This window comes from Engystomops pustulosus, chromosome 8 (assembly GCF_040894005.1).
Source record: "Engystomops pustulosus chromosome 8, aEngPut4.maternal, whole genome shotgun sequence".
Lineage (NCBI taxonomy): Eukaryota > Metazoa > Chordata > Amphibia > Anura > Leptodactylidae > Engystomops > Engystomops pustulosus.
In genome coordinates this window covers 59,488,846-59,510,682 of record NC_092418.1, presented here as the reverse complement: position 1 = coordinate 59,510,682, position 21,837 = coordinate 59,488,846, and the positions used below count along the sequence as shown (strand labels likewise).

General features: G+C 43.6%; 1 protein-coding gene across 5 annotated transcripts in view; it reads right to left on the bottom strand.

The window, feature by feature from the left end:
- INPP1 (inositol polyphosphate-1-phosphatase) overlaps nt 1–21,837 on the bottom strand; it is a 174,094-nt gene that overhangs the window by 85,110 nt on the left and 67,147 nt on the right. For all 5 annotated transcript variants that reach the window (XM_072120965.1, XM_072120962.1, XM_072120966.1 and 2 more), the window contains one exon: nt 14,583–14,783. In XM_072120965.1, the coding sequence (XP_071977066.1) occupies nt 14,583–14,783 (201 nt within the window). The remainder of the gene's footprint in view (nt 1–14,582; nt 14,784–21,837) is intronic.

Genomic DNA, 21,837 nt, shown 5'->3' with positions numbered 1-21,837 from the left:
ACATCGGCATTGGTCCCAAAACTGTGTTTTTCTGGAGTATATTGTTCACTTTCTATTGTTCTCATTTAAGTTTAAGCCAAGCACCTCAGAGGAGAGGACACAGGCCGGAAGCTCTGCTGATCGTGTGTCACATGACAACCTGGATCCTTCTTGGTTTTGTATCCTACTGCTGCCTACGTAGAAAAAGCTTCTGTAGTAGTTTTGGACTATCCTGTTACTATTTCACCTCTTCATGACTAGAAACCTTGGTTATAATGTGCCCTCTTTATGATGTATTACATTGAATCCAGCTCCACTACTTTCGCTAGATTCAAAGGGGGGAGACATGAGGTAGACGGGTTATATTAAAAATTTTCTATTAACTTAATGATAAATGAACCAGTTACCTTTTTGTAATGAATATATCACTAATCTGCATTTTGAGTTTTTTGTAGATGACTTTAGAAACCAGGAATGAGGTTAATTCTACATCAGATGTGCAGATGTGCACAACATGAGGTAACAGCAGCAGAACCACTCCTGACCTACCTGTCTGTACAGGAGGCGGAGGTGAGGGCACTGATGGAGGGGTGTAAAGTGGCCGAGGGTAAGAATGTGAGTATTTTGGGATTCCTTATGATTCCTAACCTTATATAGTAAGTTTATCAACAACTATAAGACTTTGAAATAGCTGATGGAGGCCTTAGTGTTACAATAAAGGTCCATGCTAGAACCTATAAGCTCTAACACATGAAGTGACCATACTGGTAACTAGAAAGCCTAGGGGAAAGGAGCCTGGATCAGTACAGTCCGTGACCCTCGCTGGCCCAGTACGGTTATCTACACTCCTATCTTTATAGAAACAGGCTTCACAGGTGAGGAAGCAAGACTGGAGTAAACTGGGACCCCATGGATGGAGGGTGGACTATGGCAAAAAGGTGACAAGCAATGTTTGCCAAGGGCCCTTTACCCTATGATGGTTCAGTGCACCCACAGGGTGAGGCACCAGTCTAAGACTCTATATGCTCCGTGGTGGATAAGTATTGAGTATCACTTAGATTCACTTTTGCTACTGTCCATTTACACAAGTATGTTTATATGTGCTTAGTACAATGAAGGGAGAGTAGTGAAAACCCTCATATATACACTCCGAAGCCGCATTACCCCTTCCAGAGGCTGCAGATTGGCTAAGTACAGCTACCAAAGGTAAGTAGCTACGAACATGTACTTATGTGTGTGGACCTCTTTTCTGGGTAATCTGAACCCTATCCTGTAACTAAAGCAACTGTAAAGACCACAGCCAGGGATCGAGGAATATGTTAGTCCACTTATTCTAGAGACTAAAGTAATAATCCCTATTGGGGCAGTAATATAGTTGACGAGAGCTCTAGGGATTAAAAAGTCTTTTCACCTACTGAGGTTGTTTTTAGAATTGCCCCATGGATGAACATATACTTCCCTAAGGTTGTCCAGAGGTGTCATAGAGAATTGGTGGGGTGTCCAAAACCTGCAGATACATTTTTTTCTTAGGTGCATAACCAAGTATCTGTTTCAGTTCCAGAACCTAAAGTAGCTAGAGGAGAGGACCTGCACCCAGGTGATGAGATGGTCCTGATGTGACACCTGAGAGTCTTTTGAAGAGTCATCCCAAAATACCTGTGACATATCCACGTATAGAAACTACAACGAGACAGCGACAGCTGAAGAAGAGAGCAGGACCCAGAGACTACAGAACATGAATCTGTGTAGCTCGATGCTGCTATGGACATTATCACTCCTACTACAGTGTGTGCGCCGTATATCATGTCTAATAGTACTCAGGGGTTGGTATACTGACATGTATAAGGATATACACCATTAGGATGTACAGATTCTACCCTTTACAATGGATTTACATGAATTGTGTTGTGATATAATGTTCAGGATGCTCAGGAGGGAAGCAGGTGAAGTGGTCAGATAAGTCCTGGATGTGTGATTAGCACATGTCAATGTACCACCTGAGCAGTACCTGAAATTACTCACAAAAAGGGAGGAATTGTGAGGGAATAGAATCCATTTTCTTTTGTGTACCATATGTTTTACTATACAAAGATCCCTATGAATAGCACCATCCCCCAAGGACACTGATCATCTTTCAGAGGCTATTGGAATGTGGGTAGGGTCAGTAGGCTCCTTTGTCTCAAGAACCTATAAAAAACTGTCTGCAACCTAAATAAATTGGAATTCTCTCAGACATGTGAAGGTCTGAGTGATTCACCGAGCAGCTCGTACTATACAATGATTTGGAACCACATATCACATCGAGATAAAGGGATATTTCCCTGACAAAGGCTAAATGTAAGGAGAACCACTAATAATAAAGGACCTTTGAATAACAAAGGAGAACCCTTTAAATGTTACAATTGTGGGAAACTTGGACATGTGATAAGGAATTGTCCATTCGTAAATGCTCCTGCACCACCCACAAAATCATATCCATCCAATGAACTAGCTTATGAACAATTGGCCACATCAAATAAAAAATTTGTTAGGGTAGGGTAACACAGAAAACAGGGGATAGTGTGCCCTGAGCTTGCCCCAACCTCTGTCCCTTCCTATAACCCCCCATGCTAAACCGTGGGGTGACTACTTGAAGACTCGAAATACACAGGATAAGTGTGGGAAGGGAAAACATGAACAGACTGACAAACATAAAACCCAAAAGAGAGGTAAACTAGCTGAAGTCACAACGAGAGGGTATGTCAAGAGCAAAATCAGTAAGCAAAGAGTCAATGTCAAAAACTAACCGAGATCCCAACAATTCAGACACAGAGCAAGTCAAACCAAATGCAGAGTGCAAGTGAAGAAAGGGATTTCAAACACTGGCACAGGTGACTAATGAGGCTGCAATTTATGCAGCCAGAACCCCACCTCCAAAACCTGATAGGAGCTGGATAACTTCTGGGAATTAACCCCTCATGGTGCAGAATAACCTTGCACAATCGCAGGTACCATGCAGAGGTACCACAACTCCCAGCAGTTCATAACACAACTCCTAGACAGCACAAGGTCTTAGCAGCCGCTGCCCGGGGCGCACGCCAGAGACCGCTGGTAGTGGACGAGAGGTGGAGTTTGCTCGGGTACGCGCTGGAGGTCGGAGAACGCTGCTAGCACCACCAGAAGATCTAGAAGTCCCAGCATTCTTCCCAGCAAACCTGACAAAATTATCACAAAAATTGGAAGAGATCCAAAAGAAAAACCCTCAAATTTGCAGAACAAGTTACCAATAATTCGGTATAGGGAGAACTGGCCTCCTCATTGCCTGTAGTAAGGTTCAGGCGTGATGGATGGAATCGTCCTGTGATTTTGGCTGCTGTTGATGGAGGCCCACAGCAATCTATGTTAATTGACACAGGAGCTTCTGTATCCATCATACACACCTTACAACCAAAAAATCATCCTTTGTCTACTGGGCAACAGATGACTTTAGAAGCCTTTCAAGGTTCCCAGGCTGAAGCTTTTAAAGCTAAACCTACCCAGTTATAGACTGATGGTACAGCATTTGAATTGAATGCCCTTTTAATGTAACTGCCTAACAACATGAGTATTTTGGGGTCTGGTTTCATAAAATGTCACGGTGCAGTTGTTGACTATGTGAACAAAGGTGCAGAAAAAGGTGAATTTTATATTGTACCTGATTCCCATGTGGTTTTTGCTATAAAAAATCCAGAAATGTTTGCCTAACCAAGCCATGCAGACCCAAGGGTGCCATTGATAATACAGGAGTGTCACATGGTGTTTGCAAAGCATAAGAATGATTGTGGAAAGCTAGAAGGTGAAGTGTTTATTCCAGGAAGGGTACAAGAACCTCAAAAGCAGTATTCTTTGCCTAAGGCTACATTCACACTACAGTATGGGGGATGTATATATGGCCGACATACGTCCCCCATACACTTCTATGGGCTTGCGGCGCCCTACGGGAGCAGCATACGTGCAGTACGTGCAGCATACGGGAGCAGTACGGTGCAGCATACGTGCGCACACACACCGCTCCGTATTACGGCGCCGTGGCCATACATCGCTATGGAGAGGGGCGGGGGTGAGCTGCGCTCACCTCCTCCTCCTCTCCCCGCGCTGCCGTGTGCCCGCCGTGCTAAGGTGCGGCGGGCTCACGGCAGTGGGCATGCAGCGTAAGAGAAGTGAGCCATATATAGAGGAGACAATTAATTCTTTGCTGCAGCAAGGCATACTGAGAGAATGTCAACCACAAATTCCCCTATATATCCAGTGGAGAAACCAGATGGGGGTGGGTGGAGACTTACTCTAGATTATCGTAAATTAAATTCAGTGACCTCTGCCTGTGCACCGGTTGTCCGAGATACACATACTTTGTCATCTTCTGTGCCTGCTAAAGCTAAATTCTTCTCTACACAGGACATTTGTAATGGCTACTAGAGTATACAACTTCACCCAAAATCTCAATACAAGTTTGCATTCACCTGGCATGAATGCCAATTGACCTGAAGCATGCCTTCCTCAAGCATTCCATAATGCTGCTACAATTTTCCACAAGAAGATGGCGGCCATACTGAAAGGATTCTCTGAACCTGACAAGCTGCTGCAATATGTCGACAATTTGCTACTAGCCACAGAGACTGAAGAAGAGCATCTAAAGTTAAAAGAATTGTTGTTGTTGTTACATAAGGCTGGACTGAAAGTAAATCCCAAGAAGTGTCAGCTTTTGCAAACCTCTGTCACCTTTCTGGGAGTAGAATTGACACCTGAGGGAAAATTGCCAGAAAAGCACAAGGTGGAAATAATCCAAAGACTGAATTTGCCAGCATCCAAAATTGCATTAAGGTCCTTTCTAGGCCTGGTACAGTATCAGAGGGACTTCATACCATTCTTTGCAGAGAAGGCGAGACCTCTGTATGACAGTTTGAAGAAAGAAATTCCAGAGGAGGACATAAGGACTTTATGAAGAGATGAGCATACACAAGCTTTCAATGCCCTCAAACAAGCTGTGATGGAGGCAACTGCATTGCTTACTCCAGATCAAAAGAAAAGGTTCCATGTGGAAATGGCTGCTTCAGACAAGCACTGGCAGCTGTCCTGTGCCAGGAGAAGTATGGGAAACTGCGCCCAATTGCTTACGCATCAAGAGTTTTGACGGGAGTGTTATCTAGGTACACTGCATGTGAACGTCACCTACTGGCAACTTTCTGGGCAATAAAGCATTTCACCTACATCACAGATCTACAAACTGTTACTCTTCACAGTCCACATACTTCACTTAATTTGTTGCTGAAACCTGGAGATACAATTTTATCCTCAGCCAGATTGTCAAGATGGACTTTGATGTTGATGCAAAGAGACCTGGACATTACTTCAAAACAGACAACTCTTCTGCCTGCGCTCATGTTGTATGAAGGCGCGCCTCATGAGTGTACATTAACATCTAACCTTTCTTTTCCTCCAATTCCTCTTTCAGATCAGCAGGTGCAAGAAGGTATTGATGTTTATTGTGATGGGTCTTCCTACTATGATACGGCTGTCCCACATACAGGCTTTGAGGTACTTTTGCCCAAAAAAGGTTATAATGCACAAGTGTTTGCCTCACTCATCTCAGTATGCAGAGCTTGCAGCAATAGCAGCTGTGTGAGAATGATGCATGTGACCATTACAGGGACAGTGCTTATGTGGTTAATACATTGACGTATGTACAAAATGGGTTTAAGTCGCCTGATGTTAAAATGTTAACACATGCTTCTATGCTAAGGTACATTTGGGAGTTGCTTCAAGCTAGGAAGGGACCATGTGCATTGATAAAGGTGAAAGGACTATTGCAGATCAATGTGCAAAAAAGGCTGCAAAGCAGGCAGAGTTATGGACTCCTTCTATTGTTCCTGAGGTAGCGGCTTTAAGGGAGTCAAAGTATACAAGTGGTCACAAATGCTACCATTATGTCTGATGGCGATAAGGTCAATGCCACGCTCAACAACGGGTATTAGTCCATGTCAGACAATGACTGGAAGGCTAATGAATTTGTTAGTGCCATCAGCCACACCACTACTTCAAGGGGCAGTAACAAATTTACGCAAAACATTGGGTACTCAAAGTGTCAAATAAAAAAATATTTTAATAAGAAGGTGAGACCTTTTGAATATAATGTTGGAGATCTGGTCATGATCAGAGACTTTGGTAAAAAAGAACACTCATTTACACCCATATGGAAGGGTCCCTTTAGATAAGGCCAGTCCTTCTACATATATGGTAAAAACTATTGGAAACTATATGGAAAGTCACATTAAAGTGGTTTCATATTAATCAAACTGTTAATGTAAATTTGATGTCTAGACAACACTAATAATTTAATTCCTGAAAAGTAACAAATTTGAGAAAAATATCCAACATGAACTCTTATTGAACTATCAATATGGTGAGATTCAATCACTATAAATCATACTGCCACAAAAAATATATATTTACACCATTCAGATGTCCCTCCAAGGTTTCTTTTGGTTGAAGACAAGTCCAATTACTTACTTAATAAATTACTCAATAAATTACTGGATAATCATCTTAAGAGGATAAAGACTGTTACTGGTACCATGGAAGCCTACCAATGAGAAATGCACATGAGGAGCATGTTAAGAAGAGCACATGTGCACACTATGTAAGGGGGAATTTATTGAGAGGGATCATGCACTCATGAGTCATGCACCCTCAAGGTTGGGATTATGTAAGATTTCCTAGAATGGTGATTGACTATGATTCCATCATATCATGATTTATTGTATTTATTGTAATATCTCAGTCTTTAAGCCTTCTAGATTAGGATAGATTGCTCTTTAAATTCATTAGAGCAACAGCTACAGTTATTTACATGTAGTTCATCTGGCTCAACGTCATTAGCACTTCGAAACAATAGCTGGTAGAACCTGTAGTCAATGAAAACTCAATTGTTAGAAAGTGCCAGAAGCTCCTAGAAGCTGTAATTTCCATGCGTTTCTACTAGTCATCTGAGGAACCACCTGGAAGTTACTAGAAGCCAAACATGAAGCACCAATGGGAATTAGCCAAGTAGCCTGTACTTTCTGGAAGATCTTAACATGGATATATAGAAAGAGGGAGGAGGACAGCAGAGAGGAAGATAGAAGGAGACCATCAAGAGGAGACCAGTAAGACCACTCAGAGACTTCAGAAGAAAAGGTCATCTTGCTGAGCGCCATTTTGGCTTCATACAAGATCCGATAAGGAGAGGTATAAATGTAACTTTATCTACAAGGGACAAAGTCTGAGATGCCAAGTTTATTGTATGTAGTTTAACTAGTAATTGTCTGTTGTAGTTGTAGGGAAAATGTCTGTTTATTATTCCCTATTGCACTCAAAGTAGCTTTTATTTTATATAAATTATAAAACCATAAATTTGTGGTGTTCATTTCTTTGCTACATCATCCCAGAACCTCAAAAAATATTTATGATAATATTCTTACAGTTTTACGTTTCATTCGGAAAATAATAAAAATTTGGGAATTATTCCACAAAGTATTTTGCCTCTCGCTCCTCAAAGTATTTTGCATCTCTCAAAAAAACTAAAATCAGCAAGATGGAGGGACAGGACCTGCCTCCTTTCACCTCATCACAAGCACAGGCCATAGCTATCTATCTCATATCTACTTAGCCCATATCTATCTGTCTATCTATTATTTACTCATATCTACCCTCTATCTAATATCTTTCTACTAGCCATCTATGTATATCATATCTATATCATATCTATCGGTGTATCTATATCCATCTATCCATCTCATATCTATCTATGTACCTACGTAGGGAAAGTCCAAAACAGCACATCAAAGAAATAGCAGTGGTGGGTGCAGGCACTCAGAACCAGGCTTTAGGTCCTCCAGAGGTAGGTAATTGAAAATAGGCAGCACTCCCAAGGTATTCAGTGAAAAAGTGGTGTTCTTTATTCCATGTTAGAGTACATTAAAGTACATAAGCTTATGTACTTTAATGTACTCTAACATGGAATAAAGAACACCACTTTTTCACTGAATACCTTGGAGTGCTGCCTATTTTCAATTACCTATCTATGTACCTATCTATCTCATCTCATATCTATCTAATATCTATCTATCTATCTATGTGCCTACCTAAGTGACACTCCAGCACAGCACATGAGGACACAGCTTGAAGACTTGGAGAGTGTCTCCTGCCATTTCCTGTGTGTGTGTGAAGTGATGGGGGAGGGGGGCTGCAGTTTCTGTCTGTATGGATTATTTGTGTATACACAAGTGTAGGAAAAGCTGAGGGAGAGATACGTGTAGGTGTTTGGTCACTACAGGGCTACAGGGCTTCTCCCTGCACATGATTGCTGGGGAAGTGAGACATAAGGTAATCAGCTGAGAGCAGAGAGCTGTGGGTGTGTCTCTCCCTCCGTAGTCTCTGCTTCTTTCTGAAGACGGGATGAGCTTAGCAACAGCCATATGTGAGATTTCTGACATCTAGGAGAAGTCTGCAGAATACAAGAGAAAGGAGCAAGATTCGGGTAACTAATCCAATTGCAAAAGGGCTTAAAATTACCAGCCCTACAACATATCAAAAAGTTTTTGAAATGACGCTTACACTTTAAAGTTTGAAATGTTCTGCTGGATAGTTAAACTACCCAAAAAGCTTGATAGCCAACATTTCAGTTATGTCTACTTTATGATGACATGACGGCCACACGCTCTGATGTCACTCTACAAGCGGCCGGAAAGGTGAGTTTCACTTTTTTTTTATGAATTGGGCAGGGGCTGCTGGCTGTAAAACGGGGCTGCTGGCTGTATAATGAGGACAGGGGCTGCATAATGGGGACAGGGGCTGCTGGCTGTATAATGGAGCACAGGGGCTAGCTGGCTGTATACTGGGGGCAGGGACTAGCCGGCTATATTCAGGGGCAGAGGGTTGCAAGCTATATACTGGGGCAGAGGTGCAGCAGCCCCTCCCATGAAACCAACCAAGAAACAAAGTGTAAACAAAGTACAGATTCACTGGGCTTATCAGCACACGGAGAGGAGTCAGCCATTGCACCAATGAGAAAATCTGAGGGGTATAGGAAGGAAACTGCTGGATGTAGGAAAGAAGGATAATAGGCAAAATTGTTTTACATCCTAAGAGCTATTGATTTGTGAAAAAACCTTTACAGTTATTCTTTAATGAACAAAAAAGGGGACACTTAAACAACACAATAAAACTCAAAGTAAATAAAACTTCTGTGAAATCAAACTGTCCACTTAGGAAGCAACTCTGATCGACAAACAGTTTCACAGGCAATTCACAAGATACATTCAATAAAGGAGTGGTTCTGCAGGTGGGGACCACAGACCACTTCTCAGTACTAACACTTTCTGGTTGAAGTTTTAGTCAATTTTGAATGGAGGTGGTGCTTTCACACTCATGGCAGCATGACACGGACTGAAACCACATAAATGGCTCAGGTAGTGCTGCTCATCCTGCATGTTACATCAATGCAAGCTGTGTCAAGAAGGTTTGCAGTGTCTGTTTGTTAGTGTCCAGAGGCTGGAGGTACTACCAGGAGACATGGAGGGGGTCGTAGGAGGGCAACAACCCAGCACCAGGACCGCTACCTCCGCCTTTGTGCAAGGAGGAAAAGGAGGAGCACTGCTAGAACCCTGGAAAATGACCTCCAGCAGGCTGCAAATGTGCATGTGTCTGCACAAACTGAAACTTAGAAACTGACTTCATGAGGATGGAATGAGGGCCTGACGTCCACAGATGGGGATTTTACTCACAGGACGCTTGGCAATTGCCAGAAAAAAACAGGATTGGCAAATTCGCCAATGGTGCCCTGTGCTCTTCACAGATGAAAGTATGTTAACACTAAGCACATGTGACAGACGTGATAGAGTCTGGAGGCGCAGTGGAGAGCTATCTGCTGCCTGCAACATCCTTCAGCATGATCAGTTTGGCAGTGGGTCAGTAATGGTGTGGGATGGCATTTCTTTGGAGGGCCACACAATCTTTCAAACCCCTTTTAAGACCATATGGTGGTGTAGTTCTACCTGGGATAATGCCAGACCCATGTGGCTGGAGTGGGTCGGCAGCTTGTGCAAGACTAAGGCATTAAAGTTATGGACTGGCCCAAATTTGGGACTTCATGTCTCACTCCATCCACGGTGCACCACAGACTGTCCAGGATTTGGCAGATGATTTATTCCAAGGAGATTGTCAAGACTGGGAGTCTGTGGACCCTCTGGACCACCGCGGGAGATTATACTAGCTGACACCAGGGACCGGAGTCTAAGTGGCACCTGGTCGTCACAAGAGCCGGCCGCAAAGAGTGATGGGCTTGCTGCGGCGGGGTACCACCTGGTCGTTCCACAGGTGCGACTAGCCCGCGGTGGCTGCCAAGGTAGTAATGAAGGAGATAGCCTGTATCCAGGTTGACAGTGAGAAAACAGCAAAGGAAGGCACACTGGGATGTCAGGAATCACAGGAGCTGGCACACCGATTAGGAACACAGCAACGGACTGGCACACGGATCAGGAACACAGGAACTGACTATCACACAGATCTGGAACACAGGAACGGACTGGCACCCGGGACAGCAGGATACACAGGAACGCAGGATACACAGGGGGGCTTTCTTTTCAAGGGATGGCTTGAAGATCGGCAAGGGTCACAGGAAGAGGCATGCACTTATAGCAGGCCAGCACTCTGGCCCTTAAATCTTTGCAAGCCAGTGCGCGAGTGTGCCCTAGGAGACAGGGACGCGTACGCCGAGCCGCGGGAGCCAGAGAGACTGCCGCCGGAGCCAGGAGAGGTAAGTTCCGCTGGGTTCCGGGGGCAAACGGTGTGCGTCTGCGATCCAAGACAGGGATTGCGGGAGCACCCGTGACAGAACACCCCCCCCCCACCACTTCGGCCCCGCCCTCTTCTTCTTGGTCCCAAGAAATCTCTGGAGGAGAGTTCGATCCAAAATGTTCTCTGCGGGCTCCCAGGATCTCTCCTCAGGCCGGACCCCTTCCAGTCTACAAGAAAGAACCGCTTACCCCACACGATCTTCATGTCCAGAACCTCCTTAACTTCATAGACATCTGGGGAATCCACCTCAGGAGCAGGAGGAGGGGATTGCTGGGAGAAGCCGTTCAAGATGACTGGCTTCAGGAGGGAGATATGGAAGGAGTTCGGGATGCGCATAGATGGAGCAAGGCGGAGCTTGTAGGCCACTTGATTGATGCGCTTGATTACCTGGAACCGTAGTAGGTCAGCCCAGTTGTCCTGACAGGCTGAGACGAAATGGAGGAGATAGCAGCCCAAAGTCTGATTCACCCTCTCCACTTGACCATTCAACTGAGGGTGGTAGGCAGAAGAAAAGTCAAGGTTGACCTGTAGTTGGTTACACAAGGAATGCCAGAATTTTGACACAAACTGGACTTCTCGATCGGACACGATTTGTAGCTGAAGACCATGCAGCCGGAAGATATGTTTGAAGAATAAACTAGTTAGGCGTGGGGAAGACGGAAGACCTGGAAGGGGAAAAAATGGGACATTTTGGAAAAGTGGTGCGTCAACACCCAGATGACAGTACTGCCCAAAGAGACAGGCAGATCGGTGACAAAAGCCATTGCCACATGGGACCACGGGCGACTGGGTATTGGCAACGGAAGTAGCAGTCCAGCCTGTTTGAGACGAGAGGCTTTGTTGTGGGCACAGGATCCCACAAACTCCCGAACATCTTTGACTAGGACCACGGTGCGTTGCATCCCAGGGTGCCCAGCCGCATGAGAAAAATGTCCCCAAGACAGAATCCTCTTCCGGAGAACAGGACTAGCATAACAGTCTTGCTGGGCGGTAGCTGGCAAAGATCCTCTGGAGTTGCAACAACAACCTGGTCAGGAGAAATTATGTGCAGAGGAGCCGGTTCTTCTCTAACAACATCCAAAGCACGGGACAGGGCATCAGCCTTGACATTGTCTGCCGGACAAAAATGAATCAGCAGGTCGAAGCGGGAGAAGAACAATGACCACCGGGCTTGCCTGGGATTCAGGCACTGGGCTGTCCGGAGGTACAGCAAGTTCTTGTGGTCAGTGTACACACTTACTGGATGGAGAGCTCCCTCCATTCTGCCAGAGCAAGCTTAATGGCCAACAGCTCTCTGTCCCCAATCTAATAATTCCTCTCAGTGGGGGAGAACGTTTTAGAAAAGAAGCCGCATGTGGAAGTTCGACCCTTGGGCCCTTTTTGAGTGAGCACCGCTCCAGCTCCTACGGAAGACGCCTCCACCTCAAGAAGAAAGGGTTTGTTCAGGTCTGGCCTACTGAGCACGGGAGCCGAGGCAAAAGCGGACTTCAACCTGGAGAAGGCCTTTTAAGCAGTAGGAGACGTGGATTTGCACCCTTCATGGTGAGTGCCACGATGGGAGACACCAGAGTGCAGAAGTGCAGAATAAACTCCCGGTAATAGTTTGCAAAATCCAGGAGCCTCTGTATGGCTCGTAGGCCCTCTGGAAGTGGCCACTGAAGAATTGCAGATAGTTTCGCGGGGTCCATCAGGAGGGCTCTGTCGGAAATTATGTAACCAAGCAATGGAAGGCTGTGCTGGTGAAACTGGCATTTTCTAACTTGGCATAGAGGTGATTGGCGCAAAGTCGACCAAGCACCTGTCATACGTGTGCCTGGTGGGACTCAAGGTCTAAGATGTCATCTAGGTAGACCAAGACACGTATAAAGAAGGTCTCGAAAAATGTAGTTCACAAACTTCTAAAAGACAGCAGGAGAATTAAACAGTCCAAAGGGCATTACTAAATATTCAAAGTGCCTGTCACGGGTAATAAACGCTGTCTTCCACTCGTCACCCTTGCGAATACAGATGAGATTATAAGCATCACGGCAATCCAATTTGGAGAACACCATGGAACTGCGCAGGCGATCAAAGAGTTCTGTAATTAACGGCAGGGGGTAGTGGTTTTTAACCGTGATCTTGTTCAGCCCGTCTATACAGGGACGTAAAGAGCCGTCCTTCTTGGTAACAAAGAAGAAACCTGCACCAGACGGAGAGGAGGACTTGCATATGAAACCCCTATGCAGACTCTCACTTGACGTAGTCAGACATGGCAGCTGTCTCGGGAACAGAAAGAGAATAGACACAACCCCTGGGAAGAGTGGCGCCCGGAAGGAGATCCACAGGGCAATCATAGGGACGATGTGGTGGCAAAGTCTACACTTGTTTCTTAGAAAAGACATCAGTAAAGTCCCGGTAACAAGCTGGCAGACCCTCCAGAGACTTGGAAGACACAGAAGAGAACAGGACCGGAAGTGGGGCCACCATACATTGGCATTCAGGGCCCAAACGCAGGATCTCACCAGTCTTACAATTGGGGTCCAGAGCATGGAGGTGGAGGAAGACCCAGAAGAAGAGCTGATGTGGAGCAAGGCAGAACATAAAAGGCCAAGTTTTCTTGATGTAGGACTTGAAGACAGATAGGTTCAGTGCGGTACCAGACCGGAAAGAAGCTGTCTGCTTGCAGAGGAAATTACGAGGGGTGACAAGTCACCCCTCGTACCACTGGAATGTGATGCCGGGAGACAAGAGCGGCATCCGCAAAGTTCCCTACGGAACCAGAGTCCAGGAATGCTGAGACTTGCACGGGAGCACCGTTGCCGACACCCAGGAGAATAATCAGATGGGTGATGAATCCTCTGCACAGTTTGGGATTGCCATCAAATTTATTAGGCATAGATAGTCTCAGCCTTGGCTCTGGTGCCGGTGGACAACCCGGGATGACAGGACAGGACTTCGCAGGGGTAGTCGCTGGAACTGCCGCAGGAGTAGTCAGAGCGGCCTGATGCTGAAGCAGAGAGTCAAGCAGCTGAAGTGACTTGGCCTAAAAGTTCTCCTTGGGCAGAAATCTGCTGCAACTGCCGAGCTACAACACCGGAAAGTTCTGGCAGCATCTTTGCGAGCCGGCGAGCGTGCGCCCTAGGAGACGGGTACGACCGTGGTGAGCCACGGGAGCCAGAGATACTGCCGCCGGAGCCAGGAGAGTAAAGTTCCGCTGGGCTCCGGGGGCAGACTGGTGCGGCTGCCATCCGAGACAGGGATCGCGGGAGCACCCATGACAGAGATCCCTCAGGAGACCATCTGCAGCCTCATCAGGAGCATGCAGAGGTGTTGTAGGGAGGTCATACAGGCACGTCGAGGCCACAGACAGGGGTTAACCAAGCCTTTATGCTGCCTGAGGCGAGCCATAGAAAGACACCCCCCCCCCCCCAATGTAATATATCAGATACAGCTTAGAAAATAGATACAGTGTGCCACCATGTAGTGTAAAATGCATACAACATGCCGCTATGTAGTGTATAATGTATACAGAGTACCGCCATGTAGTATAAAATGCATACAGCATAGCGCCATGTAGTATAAAATGCATACTGCGTACTGCTATATTGCCAATTTCACTGTGCTTTGTTTCTAGTTCAGCATATGACCTCTCAGTCTGTAAAAGAATGCACGGACAACTGCATGAAATGCATGACTTTCATATAAGTTGGTAAGCTTTACGTGAGTGCGTAAGTCAGTACAAGGTAAAAAATTGAATTCTCTGTTTAACTCACCAATGGGATCCACCCAAACTGCAATGTTATCTAGAGGAATGCTCACGTTATCAGCATCTAAAGCCAGGTCTTTCAGGGTCACTTCCTGGTGAACAGCTCTCGCTAGGGTCTTTGCTGCAGCCTTGTTGTTATCAAGTACTTTCTGTAGTAGACTGGCAGTTTCCTCTTCTGTAGAGCAGACTTCAACAATAATTTTCTCTTCTAAAGTCAAAGAAAAATAATTACATAAATAATAACATGTTTCCATTTTTTCTTTATACATAAAAATGGGTCACCAGGCCCTCAAGACTACACTCTCCTTAAACAGTGAAGCTATTCTTGCCATGACAAATACATCGACTGCACAGTGGGAATATATACAGTTGACTCACTTCTACAATGTTAAACAAAGATTGACCCTTCATAGGGACCTTTCAATCTTTGAGTTACTATGCACATTCTCATCCTTTGTAATAATAATAATTAATAATAATTCTTTATTTATATATATAGCGCCTACAGATTATGCAGTGCTGCACAAAGCATGAAAAATTGGTCCTTGTCCTCATGGGGCTCACAATCTAAACAACCTAACAGTATGTTTTTTGGAGTGTGGGAGGAAACCAGAGGACCCCCACTCAAACACAGAGAGAAAATCTAAACTCTTTGCAGAAGTTGACCTGGGTGGGATTTGAACCCAGGCCCCCAGCGCTGCAAGGCAGAAGTGCTACCCACTCAGCCACCGTCCTCTGTCCAGTATAGCTCACCCCATTTCCACTATTTACAACAAACTAAACCGTTGCCAATACAACGTTTGTTTTCCTTCTATTGCTACGGGAGTGAGAGACACTCTCTGGATTGTGCACCTGGTGGTGAGCGAGCCTGATTTCCTCTTTGTCTATGGTGTATGTGTATTTTCTACAGTTGATACACCCTACATCTGTTCGAATATTTCAGCAAAATCTCATCCGTTTTTTATACAATGGACAATACAAGTGTGATCTCCCAAGATGGTGTCCATGCCTTACAAGACTTTAGTGATTCTTCACAAAGATATACTTTATTGGATGATATCTTTAATACCTCTTCGGGAGACACGGCACGTAATATGGACTTGCAAAAATTATTCTGGGAACTAGAAAAATCTCTCACTAAAGAAACCCGTATTTGGTGGGACTTTTCCACGTTACAACAGTACAAGGATAAAGATACGATTCCACAGGGCCTCCGGTGTATTCAGAGGACTTCGTTGCCACCTGGAACTCTATCCTCACAACATGCTCTTTTCATTTAATGGACTTGATAATTAAACATGAGAAAATAGCATTGGATGCAGTACGTACAGACATACAACACATATAAAAAAAATCTACAAGTACATCTTTCTAACAAAGACTTTAAAGGAAACCTACCACTTCTGAAGGTAGGTATGAGATGCAAACACCGGGCACCAGCTCAGGGTGAGCTGGTGCCGGTGCTTAGTCTCGTTAGTGTTAAAACCGCGGTATCGCGGTTTTAACACTTTTTAAACCTTATAGTAGAAACTGCTTCGGCGCTGCGCGCGACCGTGCGCACGCAACGCCTGCGGCATTTCCAATGTAGGCGCGCGCACGATCGTGCGCATGCAGCGCCGAAGCAGTTTCTGCTAGAAAGTTTAAAAAGTGTTAAAACCGCGATACCGCGGTTTTAACACTAACGAGACTAAGCACCGGCACCAGCTCACCCTGAGCTGGTGTCCGGTGTTTGCATCTCATACCTACCTTCAGAAGTGGTAGGTTTCCTTTAAGGACCTAAACAGCAAACTCAAAAACTGCATCATGGAATTAGAGAACTCTATCGCCAGTACAAAAAAAGGTAAATTTAAACGGGACCTCCTAGATTACCAAACTAATACCGTATATGAATGGGTTAGAAGAGAATGCTATACTCCTAGATCTATCCTAAAAAAAAGACATCAGAACCTGTTAAATAAAGAAGTCAAAAAATCTGTAAGCTTCAGTTCCACAGAGACTGACAGTTTGGAGGGTTTATCTGATGAATCTTTGGGATCAGAAACGGGGACTGCACCAAAACAAACTCACACCACTTACTACAAGAATCCCAAACGTTAAAATAAATCAAAAAACGGGGAAGGAGATAAAGGATAAAACGCAGCACGACAATATCCAAAGAGATCTCAGAAAACACAGAAGAACAAGTAAGCTTCTTTAATTTGTTTTCATATATTGTTTCAAATGCTGAATTATCCTTACTTTCAAAGGATTTAAGTTTTGCACCTACTTACCATTTCAATCTATACAAGGCTATCTTGGACGTTAATCGATTTATAAGATCACTGACGGTTAAAAAACATTTCATTAATGTAAACCAGCCAAATGAAGATCTGGACGACTCCAAGGACCATATTGATATTAAGGACAAAACTACCACTTTTGATTTTCCTTCCGTACAGGATGTTGTTGTATATGATAACCGCCCGATAGTAGCTGGTATCGGATCACTGTCTGAACACCTTGAAGCCTGGCTGGATTCTTTACTCCAACCATTGGTTACCAGGTGTTTTGGTTACCTCAGGGACAGTCAGCATGTCCTATCAGTGTTAGAACATATTGCATGGCACACATGTGACATCGAAGCCTTATATACTAGCATTCCCCATCCTTTAGTACCTATAGCTTTATCTTATCATTTGGACAAATACTCTGAATATTCATCTGATCTAAAGCAGCACATACAACAAGCTACATATTTTTTACTCACCTCCAATTATTTTCAGTATGATGGTCATTTTTTCTTGCAAAAGTACGGTGCAGCGATGGGGACCAAATTTTCCCCATCGCTCGCCAATCTTTTTGTTGCTTGGTGGGAGGAAGTCTATCTGTTTACAGATTCCAATCCGTTCATGATGCAGGTGGTTCGATACGGCCGCTTCATAGATGATGGTATCATTATTTGGAATTCTGATAAGGCATCCGTATCGAACTTTGTATCGTATTTAAATAACAATACCTTTAATTTATTTTTTACACACCATTGGCATCCCACTTATGTTACTTTTTTGGATTTGGATCTCAACTCTGACATTATGTCTGAAAGCATCCACCCTTCCACATATCACCAGGAATACAATCTTACATGGTTCGTCTTGTCACCCTGCTCATACCATCAAAGGTGTCCCTGTGGGGGAAATACTTAGAGCTAAACGAAATTGCTCTACAGAGATTTCATTTAAAAAGGAAGTGTCTCACATTGTAGATAGACTCTGTGCCCGGGGGTACCCTACATGAAACCTACATATAGCTAAAGCAATTAGTTCCAAAAAATCAAGATCAGAAATCCTGTCCCCTCGGAAGGAAAAAACTTTGGTCAAAAGTGGTAACTTTCACACTACACCTACTTTCGTTACCAATTATAGTATGGAAATCCATAAAATACAAAATTTGATCAAAAAATATCCACCCATGTTAGCGCAGGATGACAACCTAGGCATCATACTATCACAAGGTTGTAATTTTTCTACCAAAAAAGCTTCCACGTAGGCCAACATACTATCTCCTAGCATGACTAATACCAATAAAAACACACATTCATCTACTTGGTTATCATTAAAAGGTTTTTTTCAATGTGGAGCTAATATCTGTAAATGTTGTCCATATGCACAGCCCATTAAGAGTGTTACCAGTAAAAAAGACAGTACTGTATATCCTATCAGAGAATTTATTAATTGTAACACAAAAAATGTACTGTAATGCATAACCTGTACCCTTTGTGATTTAACCAGGCACCTGTGTGGCTAGTTTAGCTTTCGGTCAGCCAGGTATATCAGCCTGCGTTCAGATCATCACTATATCTATGACTATAGACCTAATGGTCTGAAACGCGTCAGATGTAGATGTGTACAGCACCTTACCCTTGCACTTGTCTTTACCTGTGTTGTACCAATTATGGATGAATAAAGCTGCTATGGAATTTTAACGGACTTCGTGAGTGCCACGAACACACAAAAGAAAGTAAAACAATTCCTGTGGCTAAGCCTAGTATGGCACCTAGTATGGCACCTAGTATGCACATGCAGGGTCGGACTGGCCCACCCGGGGAACGGGGTATTGACCGGTGGGACAACTAATGGCCCCTGGCAGAGATAACAATGGCACTCAATGCGGCAGCGAGATGAGGCCACTCAAGAGCCATGCGTGCATACACCACCGTCAAATTCTAATAAAGATGCCGTCGCTCTCTGATCCCGGATGTGCGGCTTCTGATGAGATCATCAGGCAGCCGCGCATCCCGTTACAGTCCGTCGCGGCTCGCACTGCAGAATGAAGAGGCGGGAGACGCTAGAAGTCCTGTTCAGGTAAGTACTTTTTTTTTATTTTCATACAGCCGAGGGTGGGTGAAAGGCAAATGAGCTGGGAATATATTTATGACTGAAGGGGGGTTTTGACTGTATGTATAAAATAAATGTACTCAGAGGGTATATATAAAATGGAGCAAGGAGGGCTGTGCATGTATAATTATATGATATGGTGGCTGCATATTTGAAATTAAATGAATGGGGGAATTGTGTATATTAAATGAGACTGGGGTGAATATATGAAACTAAATGAGGAGGAGGCTTCATATATTAATTGAAGAGGGGGCTGTATATTTGAAACTAAATGAGTAGGGGGTCTGTATATATGAAATGAGAAGGGGTCTGTATATATGAAATGAGGAGGGGGCTCTATATATGAAATGAGGAGGGGTCTGTATATATACGGAACTAAATGAGGAGGCAGTGAATATATAAAATGAAAGGCGAATAGGTGTATATAAAATAAAAGGGGGGACAGTGTATGTGACTTTTTAATAATGTGGAGGTACATTACATACAGTACATTAAGGCTGAGGAGAGGGCTATATATATGAAATTAGATAAGGTGGCTGTGTATATGGAACTAAATGAAGAAGGGGCTGTATATATGAAACTAGATGAGGAGGGGACTGTATATATAAAATGAAAGGGTGGCAGTGTATGTGAAGTTTTAATCATTTGGAGGCACGATATATACATTCAGGGTGTGGTTACATACAGCGCTTGAATTGAGTATAGAAACGCAATGCAAACTTCCAGGGTCAGGGCTCAGCCTTATGACGTATATAAAGCATATGCAGATGCTTACAAGCACTTGGTGCTTTGCATTCTTTGCGAACTGGGTGCTCATTACCGATCACATGTATTTTAATGGAAACACATATGTGATCAGGCTGAGCCTCGCCGCCGAACGCCCTGTGTCACTGCACCCTTACCATTTTTAAGTACTGTATGCAAATGCAAATCGTCACTTACCCCTGAGGAAGTGACGATGACTTGACGATATGCGCGGAGTCCGTTTGTGTCCCTCCTGTGCTTCGCCCTACTCCTTGTGGGACCTCAGATGATAATACCCACTAGGGCCACTTTTCAGGCACTTTTTGCACACTACATGTTCCTGTTTAAGGTTTCATATTAGTATATATAATGGATTGTCTACTTTGGTTTGCATTCCACAGGAGGGGTTTTTGCACAGATATCCTGCACGGTTTTAGGTGTATTTTATGGTTTTTGTGTATGCCCTGTTGTTAATATGTGATTACAAATAAAGTTATATTGATTTTTTACACATATTTGAGTCTGTTCATACACATTCATCTGTTTCTTATTGTTTTGATATGCAGTTTTTTGGATGTGTTGAGTATTTGTACTCTGGTTGTGCACACCTCTTTTCCTTAACTTACGTATATTTGATTAATGTGGGAGTCTAGTCAGAGTGGGACATTGTTAAACAGGTGAAATTATAAAAGTGGTTATGGTATGTTTAGAGACACAGTGATGTTCTGCATGGAGTTGAAGATCTGCTCAGCAGCAAAAATTTACGTCAGGGAGTCGTCATCATGCACATCTTAAACCAGAGGAGAAAACAAGTCAACTGTGAGGTACTAAATCTTACTCCTGTCTGTGTCTAATCAGTCCTGTAATTAATGACTATCTAGGTTGTATGAAAACCATCCTGCTGTGTAGTGTGATATCCCGAACCATAGCTCAGGCACCAGTAGAAAGGTTGAATTATTATAATTATTATAATTAACTGCTTAACCCCTTTACAACTGCCACAAGGCTATATGCTCTATTTTATTACATGTCCCGTGCAGAAAGGATGTTTATAAACATCATGACAGTGGCCAACTTCAAACGGCTATATCTCCTTAACCCTGGCACCTAGGTGGTATGTTAAACAGGAGAATGTCCCCTTTATTATGATATCTATACTGTGCATGAATGCTTCACAGAACCAGAGATAGGTACCCTTAAAGCCTTAATTATGCGCCTCTGTAATTTTACGGTGTCAGGTGCAGGTACATGGAGAGGGCTCACGGACTGAGCCCTTTCCATAGCTGGTAAGTCTTTGCTGCATATTGCGGAAAAGACTTACCGGTACACCCGTGATCGGTGCAAAAAAAAAAAAAAAAAAGATGGCAGGGCATGGCCACCGCCATCTTGCTGTGAAGTCATTGGGGAGCGGCGATCCCTTGCTATGACAGCCACGGGTCTTCCGAAGACCCGAGGTTGTCTTGTTTTAACCCATTCATTACAATGTGCTAATTGCACATTGTAATGAATGAGGAAGAAAATCCCCATATACTGCCATACTGCAGTAGGATTGATCAGAAAACCTATGGTTAAAGTACCCTCAGGAGTCTGAAAAATAGTAAAAATTAAAAAAGTTTAAAAAAAAAATAAAGATAAGAATTCAAATCACCCCCTTTTCCTAGAACTGATATAAATAAACTGTAAAAATCTTTAATACATTAGATATTGCCGCATCCAAAGATGCTTGATCTATCAAAATATAATAACGTTTTTCACGGTGTTTAATCCCGTGATGGAAAATAGCCATTTTGAAAATTATTAAAAATTCAATTAAAAAAGTCAAAAATGGCCATTTTAAAAAATATTAAAAATTCAACAAAAAGTGATCAAACTGTTGTATAGTTCTAAAAATGATAGCATTGAGAACAGCATCAAAAGTCGCAAAAAATAACACCACCCACAGCTCCGAACACTAAATTATGAAAAGTTATTAAGTGCCAGAAGATGGCAAAATCAAAAAAAAAATTGTACAGGAGGTTTTGATTTTTGTAAATGTATGAAAACATTATATAACTTATAAAAATTTGGTATCATCGTGATCATACCGACCAAAAGAATAAAGTAGACATGTCATTTGGGGTGCACAGTGAAAGCCGTAAAATCCAA